General features: G+C 55.1%; 2 protein-coding genes across 2 annotated transcripts; one reads left to right on the top strand and one right to left on the bottom strand.

Moving 5' to 3' along the window:
- Positions 1-2,635: 2,635 nt before the first annotated feature.
- Positions 2,636-3,739, bottom strand: GLRG_04688 (S1/P1 Nuclease; the record flags this gene model as incomplete). Its single annotated transcript, XM_008095373.1, has 3 exons — positions 2,636-2,826; positions 2,936-3,595; positions 3,676-3,739. The coding sequence occupies 3 exons, from the start codon at positions 3,737-3,739 to the stop codon at positions 2,636-2,638; spliced, it is 915 nt and encodes a 304-aa protein (XP_008093564.1).
- Positions 3,740-5,369: 1,630 nt separating this feature from the next.
- GLRG_04687 (uncharacterized protein) lies at positions 5,370-6,728 on the top strand (the record flags this gene model as incomplete). The annotated part of the gene is made up of 4 exons (XM_008095372.1): positions 5,370-5,483; positions 5,556-5,655; positions 5,858-6,403; positions 6,517-6,728. 4 exons carry the CDS (start codon positions 5,370-5,372, stop codon positions 6,726-6,728), a joined length of 972 nt encoding a protein of 323 aa, XP_008093563.1.
- Positions 6,729-14,586: the final 7,858 nt, after the last annotated feature.

Here is a 14,586-nt window from a genome sequence, read left to right as displayed (position 1 = left end):
CGGTTGCGGCAGCGTTTACTGTGGTTTGAGAGGAAGAGGGGGGAGGGGAGGGGGCGCGCGCGCGTCAGCCAGGGGTGGGAGTGTCAGTGAGGAGGGATCGTGAAGGGCTTGGGGAGTGTGTGTTGGGAGGCGATGGGAGGTTTCCTTGGGGACGGTTTACCTCAGCAAAGCACGAGAGTGAGCGGTGAGGGATGTACGTTTCTAGGTACCTACGGATACTGTGAGCTGGTACGGACTACCTACTATGTAGGTGGCTGTCTAGGCCCACCTTTGAGCTCCTCGCACCTGCCTGCTTCTACCTACCTAAATCACTACCTAGGTATCCATCCGTACTACGTATTCGTTACCCGGTAGGTATGGTACATTAGATTACCCACCCAAGTAGGGTACCGTTCCATCCCTGGAGTGCCAAGAGTGATCTCCACTCGGTACCTGCAGCGCCTAGGTTGCACCTGCCTGTGGAGATCCCCGTGTCCCACCACCACTGTGGACGAAATAGGAAGCCGAAAGCCCCTCTTGCACTTTCGCCCGCTTTTAAGGTTGTCCTTGGCCCTGGAAGAAGGAGCAGGGGACTCCTATTGGGCTTTCGAGTTCCTGCCAACGGCGCTGCGTCACTCCGAGTCTCTCTTCCATGTTGCCTCGGGTCGCCGTGTGCCGTGTCACCTTCCTTCTCTCGCGAGTCGGACCTGCCTGCCACCTCAACAGCCTCTTCTGGCAACAACAACTTGCCCCCTCCCCACCTTTCGTTCGCCGTCGTGTCTCTTTTGACATGAGCCGTAGCAAGAAAGGTTAATCCGATCTACCTCATGGCCACCCTTGGTAAGCCGAGAAGAAGGGTGCTCGTCTCATGGGATGGCAGTTTCTCTTCTCATCCCATACTGCCATCCCATCTCAACTACCGGTTTTCTGATGTCAAAGCCTTCAAGTCGAGAAGCTTCCTTTTTTAAAAAAAAGGAAAAATTATTAGGATACTCTAACCGGACTCCACTACACTACATAGTACCTAGACACCCACCTCGGAATATTTGTAGATACCAACCTACCTACCTAGTTAATACCATTGTTGAGCTCTCATCCGTCGCTCCTTCCTCGTGTTAAGAAGTGCAGCGCTCGGGAGGAAGATCATTCCAGCCGGGCACCGAGAGTCTTCAGGACCTATGGATTCGGCAACGCACACATGGGTGTCGGCCCCTACGGCACGGATTTACGGCCCAACCCTTGAAGCCTTGTCTCCATCGCAAAATGACGGACTGGCAAGACTAACATCTCGTCTCCAACGACCCGGCACCACGGCAAACATCCCCCATATTCGTCTCATCACTTCCGCGATCCCGCATACACCGTGTGACCGGGCCGTTTCCCCTGTGGCTACACCAGCCCCGAACAGCGAATTAAGGGCTTGTCAGAAAGAGGAAGAGAAAGGTGAGTTTGTCTTCCTTGCCCGATCCTGTTTACTGACGCTAGGTACCGGTGCCCAAGGGGGGGGCGGCGCTCCGTTCTGCGACGCGAGGCTGGGTTTGAAGCCTGTGCCAAAAAATTGATGGTGAAACAGGTTCACCTTCCTTGCTCCATTTGTCACTCGTGCTCACCCGGGCCCAGCCTCCCGTTCCTACACTACAGGCATCCTTCGTCGAATTCTCCCTGCCTGCCTGCCTTCCAAGTTCCATCCCAGCTCGGAAAGGAGAGTTGAAACTCGACCACCGTCAGAGGGGCAAACACCTGCCCCGCTGTCTCCCCCCAAACCAACCAACCTGCGCTCGTTTGCCTTGCACCTTGGTATGCCTAAATGCCCCCAGTAAGCTTAACCGTCACCGTCGTCGCAGGCAGACTTGAGATGCAGACAGACAATCCGTGCCAATCCCGTTGGGTCGGTTGCCATGCGCTCCCGCAAGGCATCCAATCATCCATCTCTACACCTGCTCCATCCCCTCGGACCCCCCGGTACTGGCTGTCAAATCGCCATCTTCTTGTCAGACGTCGCCCATCAATCATCCCTAATGCTGGCTTGATTGCTACCCTTCCGCTGTCGCGGCTGAACTATCAAGACGCCGCTATTCCGATTTCCCAACTCCCCCCCCCCCACCCAGCCCCATCGCACGTCGTCCAAGTCACGCCACTTTTTTCGGCCGCACAAGCCAGCGATTGCCGAGTGCACCTCTGGGAAACAGCTTTGCCATGCAGTCACGTTTGATTATCATGGAAGGTTAAGCTTCGATCGGTCGGCGCCCGGCCAAGACCACGACACGCCCTGCGTGATCGCCCTCATCCGCAACACCTCTACAACGGAACAGCCTCGAAACCAAAAGGCCTGGCGGTGCAAGCCTCTGCTAGTTGTGGCTCGACAGTTGTCATGGCTTTTTATTTATTTTTTTATTTTTTCACCATGCGTCACTGGGAGAGCCTCACGATAACTTGGCTGGCCGCCATGGGTCGTCCAAGCCTGTAATCAGTCGGGACTTTGAAAGGTAGGTATGGATCATGATTCGAAATCCCGACAAAAACAAACGGGACCGCCAGAAAATCCGCCAAGCTTTTTCACTGCGTCACGTCATGTTTTGCCCAGCAGGATAAACGAGGATCTCCTACGGGAGGCCGGGGGTTGCAAGAGGCAGTACGCGCTTGGCGGTCTCATATCTTATAATTCTTCCATAGCCACCACAGTCGCCTTTCTCGCCTGGTTTTCGTAAGCCGCCGCAATGAGATCTAACCAAGTAGCCAGTCTGACGCCTGCGCGGGCCACCTGCAGCTCAATCACCGGAGCCGCCTTTTCGAAATACTCCCCGCCGAGCTCCTGTCCGACAATCGCGCGCGGCCCCTTCGGAAACACTGGACGAAAGTCAGTTCGCCGGGTACTATGTAAGTGTCGCGGTGCCGGTTTGTGGAGAAAGGTGTAGTGGGGGCGGCGGCACCCGCCCCAGCTCGAGAATCAACATACCGTGAGTACACACAAACGCGTTGCCTTCTTTCGCCCACTGCAAGCCAGTTGAGTTGACATTGTTGAAGTCTAGGCTCTTCAACCACTCGGCCTTTTGCTCAGCAAACTTGCCCGTCTCGATCTCCTCGGCCAGATGGTCCGCCCACCGCTTCGCATTGTCGTACGGCCTCCGGCGAGAACCCCCGATTAGCTTCTCGGCGATGGAGCTGTCCCACACGTGGTGTAGGTTGAAGTCGGTGCCATGCCACTTGACATGGATGCCGTTGCCTCCTCGGGCCACGTCTTCGTTGTGAAGAGGTTGGTGCATGTCGCCGATGAAGTGCACGACGAATCTCGCAGCCTGATTTCGCTCCCAGCCGCTCAGCGTCGGGTCGAGTGACCGCGCCGTGTAGTTGGCGAGAGCCGTAACGACGCAGCCCTGCGCCTTGCAGTCCCGCTCGAGATCGACGTCGCAGTACCCGGGAGGGCTGTCGTGGGCGTCAATGAAGTGGAAAGGCCCTGTGAAGTGGCCCCATCTCGTGTACCGGATCGTGTCGGCCCAGGTCGCGACGCCAGCCAAGTAATGCTCGGTGTCATTTCGCAGGAGGTCCTGGAAGAAGGCCTCGGTCGCGTTGGCGACGAAGTGGCTGGCGAGGTAGGCCGTCGCAATATGTCCCAGACCTTTTTGATACGAGCAGTCAGTATGATTCCTCGGCGGCCGGTTCAGCGCTGACGCGTAGCACAGGACCAGAGTGACTTACTTCCCCATGCGAGGACTCCGGGCAGAGGTGCACCGAGCAGCGCGACGATGCTTGAGAATTTCATGGCGGTAGCCCTCACTTCGAATCACGGGTGTTTGAAAACTAGAAGACAACTACAGGTGTAAACTAATCGCTGCGGATTGCTAGTCTGATGCCGTTAAGAAGCCTGACGACGGCCAAACAACAGAGAAACGGGACAGGCACGAGCTTAAATGGAAGCCCGACACGTGGTTGCCACGTCGGGTCGCCGGTCTGCGAGGGGGAACGGGAGCGATGCAGGCCCGCCACACGTCAAGGTCAACGTCAGTGTCAATGTCAATACGGACGGATGGCTAGCGCTGTGCGGGTCGTTGGCGCTGGACCCTGGCCGGTGTGTGTTGGCCGAGGAACGAGCTCTTTGGGGGGAGTCGTCTCGGAGCCCGCCCCCCTTTCATATGCACCATCCACACCTGTACCAGCTCAGCCACACGCATCATGGCGGTGCGCGGGATGTGGGGTCCACGTGAAACGCGGCTGAATATTGCTGACGAGTGGCGGATATCCGGTGACCTGCTGAATGCAACGGGAACAGACTTTCCGTGGCCTTGTGATGATCGGAGAAGGATGACGGTATCATGCACTAAACTTTGGATGACGGCTTGTGTGAAAACTACAGTCTACATCATACGAACCAAGCCGGCGGTTCATCGATGCATCGATGCATATCATACGCAATATGCAAGCTTGTTGGAACGAACGGCTGCTTCGCTGAGGCGTGTTTGATGCGTTTACATAAGCTCAGCTCCTCCTCCTCCTCCCCTTCCTTAGCTTTTACAGAATTGCGTCCTTCTGTTTTTTTTTTTTCTGCACTAGCGGGATCGGACTTGCATCCATCAGATGACAAAGCCAGCCTTCTCATTGGCGAGCCCTAACCCCCTCCTCCAGAAGTACGTACTTGTATGTGGTACCATCCACTCGGGGGACAAAAAAGACCGCTGGTTTTGAAGAACCTTATCTTATGGCCCTATTGCTTTTAGATGCCAGAAAGTAGGTAGGATGTATACTTTTATACACTTTAAAGACTTTCTCGTCTTAGGAGTCCTCACAAATGTATATTTTTAGCATGTAAAAAGCTGCATTGCCTATTGCAGGAGCTGTAGTACTGGTGGTGAGGGTGGCTGTTGTGTAGGGGGAAACCGGCGGTCTTTTTTGTCCCCCGAGTGCCATCTTAGGTAGGTACTCTGTAAAGGCGGTAAGCCCCGTCATTCTGTCAGGTTTTGTTGGAGGCGATCCATGTTGGATCCCCACTATTTGCCCTCTGAGGCGCTGCCGTCGTCGCTCACAGGCCATCGCCAAGCCCCTCCTGCCCCATCGGTTATGTCATGCGGGATCTGCTTATCGGATGCGGTCAGCGATAAGAGATAACAGGACCGGAAAGCGTAAATGGTGGCCGCGGATTGGCCAGGATATTCTCGCCCTCCTTATCGCATTGCCCTGTACGGAATACGCATCTTGGTTGTTTTTTTTGCTGCGTGACTCGACCTCTACCACCATATCCCATCCCACCTGACCGAGAAACGCAGACGGTAGAGGAGAGAACCTGGCTTTCGTCCGCGGCTCCTTCCTTCCCTTCCCTTCGTTCTGCATCAAATCCTCCCCTTCTATTTCCAATTGACGACATTCCGGAGGGGAAAAATAGAACGAAACAAAACACCATGGCGTCTTTCGCAGTTACGGCCTACGCCGCCTTATCGCACACGCCAGAGGTCGAGGAGGTTCTGTCTGGTATCTTTGGCAGCATCAGCTTGACGGCGTGGATATGCCTTCTCGTACGTCCATCCCCCAGCCTCGCGTATCCCATAAGCTAGAAAACTCCTTCACTGACTTGGACTTTTGTGTAGCTCCCCCAGCTCCTCACCAACTACAAGGCGCAAAGCGCTGATGGCCTCTCCATGGGCTTTCTGATTATCTGGTTGATCGGCGACGTGACCAACCTCCTTGGTAAGCAACGCCTCCGCCGCCGCTCGTCATCTGCTCTACGCCTCCCTTTCTTTTGTCCTTTGCTCTGCTGTGGCTTTGACTACTGTGATGTTTTCTGTCGCCTTGCAGCCATCCCCCCCACCACTCCCCTCGCGCTGAAAATTTCTTAAAACCAACCACAAAAACAACCTGGCGCGTGCTTTGGCTCACCTCCCACATGCAGGCGCCTTCTTCACGCACCTCGCCCCAACGGCGGTCGCCCTCGCGACGTACTTTTGCTTCGCGGACCTCGTCCTCATCGGCCAGTGCGTCTACTACAACACTAAAAACGCCCGCCGCGCCGCGCGCTCCCGCGCCTCGGCCGCCACCCCCGCAGAGGCCACCGAAGACGAGCCCCTCCTCCGCTCCCGCCGCAGCTCCTCCGCCGCCGGCCTCCCCGGCTCGCACCGCCGCCAGGGCCTGCACGAGGAGAGCTCGCTCGACCCGCTGCGCAAGATGGTCACGGGCGAGGATGACACGCCCGACAGTAACCCGTGGCTGCATAACACGCTGAGCATCGTCGCCGTCTACCTCGTCGGCGCCGCCGGCTGGTTCCTCTCCTACAAGGCGGGCGCGTGGGACTCGCCAGACGCCGACGTCGGCTCGCCCGCGGAGGCGGCGGACACGATGGAGAAGGTCGGCCTTCTGCTGGGGTACCTCAGCGCCGCGTGCTACCTCACGGCGCGCATCCCACAGATTGTGAAGAACTACCAAGAGAAGTCTTGTGAAGGTCAGTTCTCCCCTGTTATCCCTTTCCTATCCGTGAATTGATTCCCAAGGGGAGGGGGGCTTTGCCATTGGGTCTGTGGGGGGGTTCGCCTGCTAACTCGTGTGGGCGTTCAGGTCTCGCGCTGCTCTTCTTCCTCCTCTCGCTCACCGGAAACCTCACCTACGGCGCCAGCCTGGTCGCGTTCAAGCAGGATAAGGCCTACCTCCTCAACGCGCTCCCCTGGCTGCTCGGGTCGCTGGGCACCATAGCCGAGGATTTCATCATCTTTACACAGTTCCACATATACGCGCCGCGCCCCGATACGAAGCACGACGACGAGGCGTAAAGGGACGAAAAATTCCCTCCTCCGGCACGGAGAAGTCAATTGACATTACTGGGCCGGCGGCCACGTCAGGCGGGTGCAACTCACATGAGCACTGCCTCACGTCGTGTCGTGGTCCGGACGAGAAAGGGTTACCAGAAGAGACCAGGAACGCGCACAGGCGGGCTGACGAGATCTAGACGCAAGGCATGCAAACCGGGAAGCATTGAAGGCGGACGAACAGGCGGATGTATCATGACGACTTGCATTTTCGGCGTTTGTTTTTTATCTTTTCATTCAACGTGGCCACGACTGCACGGGTTTGATGCACGCACGCGTGAGGGTTCTTGCCCACCATTGCTTGGCTATGACGATGGCAAATATTTTTTTATTACTTTCTTCTTTTATCGGGAAAGGAGGGGGATATAATATAGCTCGTCTTTTATTCTTGCTGACTCGAGTCGCACGGAGAAACACCTCTACGGGATTACGGGTAATAGGACCCGCTTGTCTTTGCGAATGAGAAATTCCTCATCATTCAAACCATTGGTTTCTTGTGTTTTTTTTTCCCCTAACCTTGCGGCGCACCCTCCCTTGGCCTTCCGTTACACCAACCGGGCGTGCGTGACCGTCTTCGCGACACAATCTTTTTCTCACCGTGAGGATGTTTGCACGCGAGGGCATCAAAATGCAAAGCAGAGGGGCGAGCTGGGGGAACTGGGAACTGCCGGCGCCGCCGTGGTCCCTGTGGGGTTCTTTTCGGCTTTTCCGGCCCGTGGCAGGGAGGACGCCGTCCGGGCTGTTGGCTGGGGTGGGCGAGGAACAGGGTTGGGTCCCTGCCTGTCGACTGAGACGGAGAGGGCAGGGGCAGATACTCCTCCGCACTGCTGCGCCGCGTTGAGCGTAAGGCTTGGTGACGAGCGGAAACAGCATAATATATGACTCAATGCCGCGATTCTAACCGGAGGTCTCTCTCACCAAGTGGGCATACAAATCGATAGACCATTGGGAAGCGAGGGAAGGGGGAAGAAGGAAGAGGGAAAAGGGGGCGGCAATGTCTAATTCGGTATGCATGCGTGTCTCCTACATTTGGGTTCTTTGCAGAGCGGGTGTTATGCGACTGCCTTTCTCCTAGATCTAGTCAACACTTTTTGCTACGCTGAGTGGGCGATATCAAGATACTCGACAAACGCAGCATATCTGTCCTTGGTAATGCCGAGTGTCCTGCGCTGCTTGAGTGTGCGATGCCCTGCTTTATATACAAGAAATTGAAATGAAATTAAAGTGAAATTGAAATCAAAACCGAAATGAACATCGCCTTCTACTACACGAGTCCAACGTATGCGGTCCTTCCTGTCCGTGTCTGTTCCCTGCGAGAATCTCATGCGGATCAATAGTTTCCCCGACAACGTCCCCAAGACGTTCTCTGGGGGCCGCCATGGAAGACCATCGCCGTTGGAGGACCTACGCGTACTCCCGGGATCAAAAGCGAAGAGTCGACCTGCCTGTTGATTTCCGGGTCATTTATCGGCGGCTTTTTCCAGAAAGAAATTATCCCTTCGTGGCGATCAACATCGCAAACCTGACGATGGTGTTCCTGAAATCCGGTTTATATAACAAATATACTACTAAATAAAGAGCAATATCAAATCCTGGAGACCGCGAGCCTCTAACCTCGATCTCGGTTCGCAGCCCCCCCCCCCCCGGTCCTTCACAGCGAGGCCAAATTACTCGTCGCATATTCCGGCCGTACGAAAGCAGAAATGGAACTGTCCCCGGACCTGCCAGGACGTGGTGGCTCGATACGTCACGCTCAGTTGCCGTTTGGGAAAACGATGACTTTTTTGTTTCTCTTGATTTCTTTTTCTTTCTCCAAATCGCTGAAGAGCGAGCGAACTGGAGCCGCTTCAACAAATGCTTCCCCGTCCATCAGCTACTAAAGAAAGAAGAAAGTTTCAAGACGATTCGGTGTAAGGCGCCATCATGCAGTGGGTGCCGGCGGCGGAGGACGCGAACACCGGCAGGTCTGTTGTCCCGCCGAAGCCCGGTCGATACACCCCGGGAAGAAAATGCTGCGCGCCACCTCAAGACCTGACTAAACAAGGCGGTTCGGGAGAAACCCATGGCTCCGGCTTCCCGCCCCCGGACGAGTCTTGTGGGGCTCAAGCGCCGGCGATACCGTTGACGGGTTCAAGTCGAATGCTCGCATTAGTAGTGTACAGACCTACGAATCGTATCTTGCCTCGCCTGATAGCAAGCCTAGCTCGGCATCGGCAGGAAAGCGGGGTTGTATGGGTTGGACAGCCGCTTGTTGAGACGTAATATGCCATATGGTATACGCACATGCAGTCTGTTGCCAGTGAAAAAGAAAAGAAAAAGAAAAAGAAAGAGAAAAAGCCAATGCTCTGCGTTGACACGGCCGCTCTGGGTAAAGTTTTACTTTTGGGGATTCTGTATTGTATCGACGAAGAGACCCTTGGTATGTGGTGATTATACCAAAAAGATCCGTCACAGCCTACCGGTCGAAGCGTGAATTCCTCGATGTGACGCACCATGGTGTTTAGGAAGCCACATTCAAGAAGACGTAGGTAGGTGCTCGCGTGGCGTCTCGCAAGGCCACATGCCTAGCTGGTTGACAGATCCAAATCATCATCATTTGCTTGCGCGCATCACGGTATAGATGTTTGGTTCATCACAAACACGCCAATGAAACCCATGGTCTTGACACCTCACAATGCTGCTTATTCCTAACGATTCCACAATGGTCTATCATGTCCTCTGTACTGCCAGGCACCCCATGTCCTAATGCTGATACGATCGTATTCTTCCTCGACATACAACCCTTCACGTTTCTACTCGATTGGTGCATTGCCATGCAGGTCTGCCGAACCGTTGAGACGTCAAATATGGCGGTATCACCTCTGCAGCAGAAAATAGACACCCACGGTGCAACTGCCCCAAGATGACAGGAAGGATGTACGGAACAGCCGTCGTTTCCATCCTCTAAGAACGTAACAGTTAGCTAGATGGCAAGTCAGCCACCAACAGACTTGGGTCAACAGAACTGTGCTAGCAAGATCTTGAGATTGCGTCCACGCAGATGGAATTCAGCTAGATGGCATATGAGGGTAAAAGGGAAAATGTAACACAGGAGAGATAGGACAAGCAAGGACAGACGAGGGAAACCAAGAGGGCCAAGACTAGCTGGAGCTGGAGCCCCCAACTTATAATACACAAGAGACTAGGACGCTGTACTCTGCCTGAGCGGACTTCACTATGCTCTCCACTCTGTTGACAAGTGTCACAGATCACTTGCATGACCTCTGAAGGTACCCGGATGTGAGAAACCGGAATGCCTCAATCCGAGGCTGGTTATTTGCCGCCGACCAAAGAACAGCAGCGTGAACTACTTGTCCGCAGCAAGTGCATTTTTCGGATATCCACAAGCCAGCTGTTGCGCATACGCAGTCTTTCCCGTCTTTTAGTGGCGATCGGGTAGGAGGAGGGGGAGGGGAAGAGGCATCTAAAGTGACGACTACAAGTCGCGTCTTTCAACTGATCGGGACGTTATTACGGCCGATTCTCTCATCATCTTGTCCCAGAGACGCGGCTGAGATGGCCCAGTTGAAGACGTGCAGAGATGCGTCACTAGGTAGAGCCGTCGTGGCATACGCAGCCCACGAACCGAACAGACATGAAAGAAGGAGCGGTAAACTAGATTACAGAGCACCCCGTAGTGCCTGGCGTTCACGAAGTTACGCCGAAGCGTAAGAGAACATCATCGCCCCAAAGTTGGCGGGCCGAAATATGCGTTTGACAGGAAGGAATGCGCGCCGTGCGGGGACCACACACAGCAACCGGGTTGTGTCGAGAGAGGCTCACGAAATCTTCAATTTTGCGAACAGCCAAGCTGTCCAGCCGAGATAACGCCATGACTCGAGACCTCTCCGTTGTCCTGGCATCGCAGCAACCCAAGAAACGCTCGAGAATACTGCCCAACCCCCTTGCCCCTCATTGTGCAAGGAGATTATCTGCCGCGATTCATGGACGTCCTATATCAGGGCCACGCCGGATTCAATGACTCTAGCAACGTGGCGTCGATGCCCTCGTACCGCGCAAGGCTGACGAAGGAGCAAAAAGCAAGGGTCAGTTAGGTCCGCGAAGAAGCATGGGAACGGGCCAGCGCAAAGTCAAAACTCCATCGTGCGGGAGATTTGCAAACCAGATCTTCACGACAATCGGCGAACTCGGGCCACCTTGCCATTTCGGCTGTGCCGTAGCGAGCGAGTCGTACGTAGGAGATTGAGCCTCGACCCCTCACTGTATAGACAAAGGTCAGATATTCTAGCGTCGCCAAACTATATTGGGCGTGTCAATGACTCGACCACAGCCTAGACCAACCCAACTGGAAGCTAAATAATATTTTCATCACAAAACGGCTTGAAAAATCCGGCACGCCCCCCAGCGAGCTCGGGCCCGAGCATCGCTAGTTTATGACGCTGCTTTGCGCGATCGAGAGACCAACGCATGACAAAAACATTTGTGTCTCGAGGGCCGGCAGACGGCAGACGCTGGCGCTAGCGTTGGCGCTGGCGCGTGCGCGGCCAATTGTCCGGGGAGGCTGCTGATTTTCCGAAAACTAGAACACAATGATCTTGTGGTCGGTCTAGGTACTCGCGCCGTGAGACCAGCTGTGTTACTTGAGATACATCTTGTAACGTGGCGGCCGCGACACACCGATACAAGTCTCGTCCGGCATGGCTCAAGAGACCATCCAGCAAAAAGACCAAGGGGTTCGCGTCGCGTGGTGTGGGAGATATGTTGTCCGATGAGAAACCACCACGGAGAAGAGATGTCTATTTCCATGGAGAATGTTGGCCTGGGAATCGAAGACAAGACAAAACACCCCGCGCACTCGCGCGGGGGGGGGGGGGGGGGACGTGCAGCAGACACCATCTGTTCTTGGTCGCGTATCAAGATAGATCAGCGCAACGAGCACCGAGCACCGAGCTGAAGGCAACATCCATGACCGCCAGTACCGGGAGGGTCAGTCAAGCCACCGTCAGTCAAGCCACCGTCAGTCAAGCCACTGTCAGCCAAGGCACCTTCGATGAAGAGAGAACGGGTGGGCAGACGGACGTTGACAGTGGAAGGATGGCGATCGGTACGATAACAAGTTCCGGAGTACGGACGAGAACGGCACGACGGCAGAGCCGCAAGCAAGAGCGTCAGTCAGCATTACTGTCAGCAAAGGGCAAGGGGAAAGTCCTCCCTCGCCTAGCGATGCTGGTTGTATACCTGAACGACCTGAAGAGTCAGTCCAGCAATGCTGGCTCGTGCGTGTGAGCCGCATGGAGGATGCTAACTAAGCAAGCCGTTGAGTTGGAGGTTGACCCGGGTAGAGTTGCCGGCCAGAAGGATGTCTGTCGTCCGCCCGCCGATTCGAGATAGCAAATGGATCACGTCAACGGGACGATGGGGAGGTGGCGGCAATCGTGGTGCTCAACAGAGTAGCGACTTGCGAGTGACGCACGCTGGGTTGGGTATGGGGAGGCTCCTCATATTGACTACCATACCGTTCCCACACGTCTCAACAAGGTTCGTCATGATACCGAAGGCGGAGAAGACGCTGTCTCGAGGCCCCTAAGCCCTCGATGGTCAGCCCCTGAGCCCCATTTGGGGGTCAAACGGATCTTCTTTGTCCAGAAAAACCCACGTACCTAGTAACAGGCGTCGAGCTTCCCTACGAACAGTGAAGGAATAAAGGGGAAAGGGGGGCACTCGGCAAGATGACTGCCAGGGATGCCGCTGATGAATCGTGACGGGCGGGGTGGGTCGATGGCCGTCAATGCAGTGGCGTCACCAGAACGGGATGCCAGAATGCCATGCATCGAGCGACATCCCTCGATGCTCAAAAGGTCGATGATGAAGTGTGAGTGTGTGGTGGTGGGGGTGGTGTGGCAGGCGCGAGGGATCGAACATTGAAGGTGACAGCGAAGCCCCTGCGTCGGCCAGGTACGCGCCCTCGTAGCGCCATGTGCTTCGAGGTAGGTCGTGCCGGCCGGGCATTTCCCTGCCATCGTTTGTCTCGGGGGTGGAGAGGGGCAACTTGGTTACCTATGCAAAGCTGACAGAAACCAGTTCAAATTTCGGTAGGTGCGCACTGGCAATTTCTGCTCCGTCCCTTCCTTCAGTCCCTCCGTCCCTTCCTCTGTGTCGTTTTCCGTCCCTTCCTCTACTGGTATTCCTGCCTCTGCTCCTGTCTCTGTTCCTGTCCCGTTCATTCTTTCTTCAGAGGCCCCGCTCTTGCTTGTGATCGACCTGATTGGCCGCAGCACCTACATGGGTAAGCAGCCCTCTTGCCCTCAACTGTGCCCCCGAGCCAATCAGCTACCGGGGGGGCCCCTGTCGCTGTTGCATATTCGGTCCACTCCGAGACGGCCGTCCCACTATATGGCGGGAATGGCGGGAAAGCGCGTGTTAGTGTGTGAATGCGGCTGTATTGCATGTCTGGCCCACAACCAATCACAGCTTCATAGTTGCGAGAAGAAAGAAATGTGGTTTTTTTATTTTTTATTTTATTTTTTTTATTCTTCGGCGTGCTACAGACCTAGTTGTTTCCATTCCATTTTCATATCTCTCGATATCGTCAGGGGATGCGAAATACTATAAACGCCTTGCTCATCAGATTATTCGGGACCCAGTTCTTTTTCACTTCATTCCAGAACGTCTGGAGCAATCGACATTCGCCTCCAGGTACCGCACCCGAGCCCCCTGTCCAATCATCTACGCGCGCTACCACCGATGCCTACAACCTTAATTCCTTGGCCCGGCCTGTGTCCTCGAGATGGGGGAGCAAGCCACCTTCCCTCGCGATCTCTCTCTCTCTCTCTCTCTCAAACAAAATCAACAAAACGGATACGGAGTAGGTACTTTGTAGGAATACATATTCCCTATCAACTTCCTCCTGATAGAATTCGTACGGGCGTGGCCATGCCGATACGGCATCGTTTCCCCGTCAATCGCCATCTCGACCAAATCGACGTCGAATCTCCACCACGACCGCCCCAAGAAATGATTCGAACCACGCCCACTAGCCCTCTCGCTGCTCGTCTGCATCGCATGCCAATATCAGGCGATGGCCCGCGTACACCGCCTCAATGAGTTTCATACCCTGAAACTCTACCAGCTAGCTCATCTCGGCCACCAATCCCCAAAAGGGAGGGAGTAATCCCATCCCCCCTGGTCTCAAGTTTTGGACACGCCGCGACTGGCAGCCACCTTCCTGTCAAACTAGAATGCTTCGCATCAATGGCCCAATAGAGCCGGAAACTCAGTTGCTGGGTACGGGCTTGGCAGGCACACCATTCGTATCTCAGTACTCCGTACGGATACCAATACTGGACAGCATGCTGTCCCTTCCCTTGCTTACTTCTGCAACTGCTTTAGCAAGCAGGCGAGCAAGCAAGCATATAACGTACACTTCCTGCAGACACTGCACAGTATCCGTAAATCACCATGCATTCATTCCTTCGTGGTTGACTCCTGTTCAACAACAGCCCCCGGCTCCTCTTCCAAGCCATACACCCCTGCCACATGCCACTTTGAGCCCTGTCGAGACGAGTTTCGTCACAGCCCATCATCGTCCGATATCACAAACCCGCGTCCCTCTTTTTTCCCTTCCCTCTCCTTCTCCTCTCTCTTGTAATCTGCCTGGATCTCGTCCCACAGCTATCCAAAACACCGCGTAACCACGCATCCTCGCATCGTCAACCAACCACATCATCCGGTTCTCCCCCCAACCAACGCACGGTAGACGCACACACGCCGAGAGATCTGCACGCACGCCTCCCTCTCGTACTCTTTTAACACTTCCACTTCC

This window comes from Colletotrichum graminicola (assembly GCF_000149035.1).
Source record: "Colletotrichum graminicola M1.001 genomic scaffold supercont1.15, whole genome shotgun sequence".
Lineage (NCBI taxonomy): Eukaryota > Fungi > Ascomycota > Sordariomycetes > Glomerellales > Glomerellaceae > Colletotrichum > Colletotrichum graminicola.
The sequence above is the reverse complement of the archived record's forward strand: the minus strand, read 5'-3'. Positions and strand labels throughout refer to the sequence as shown.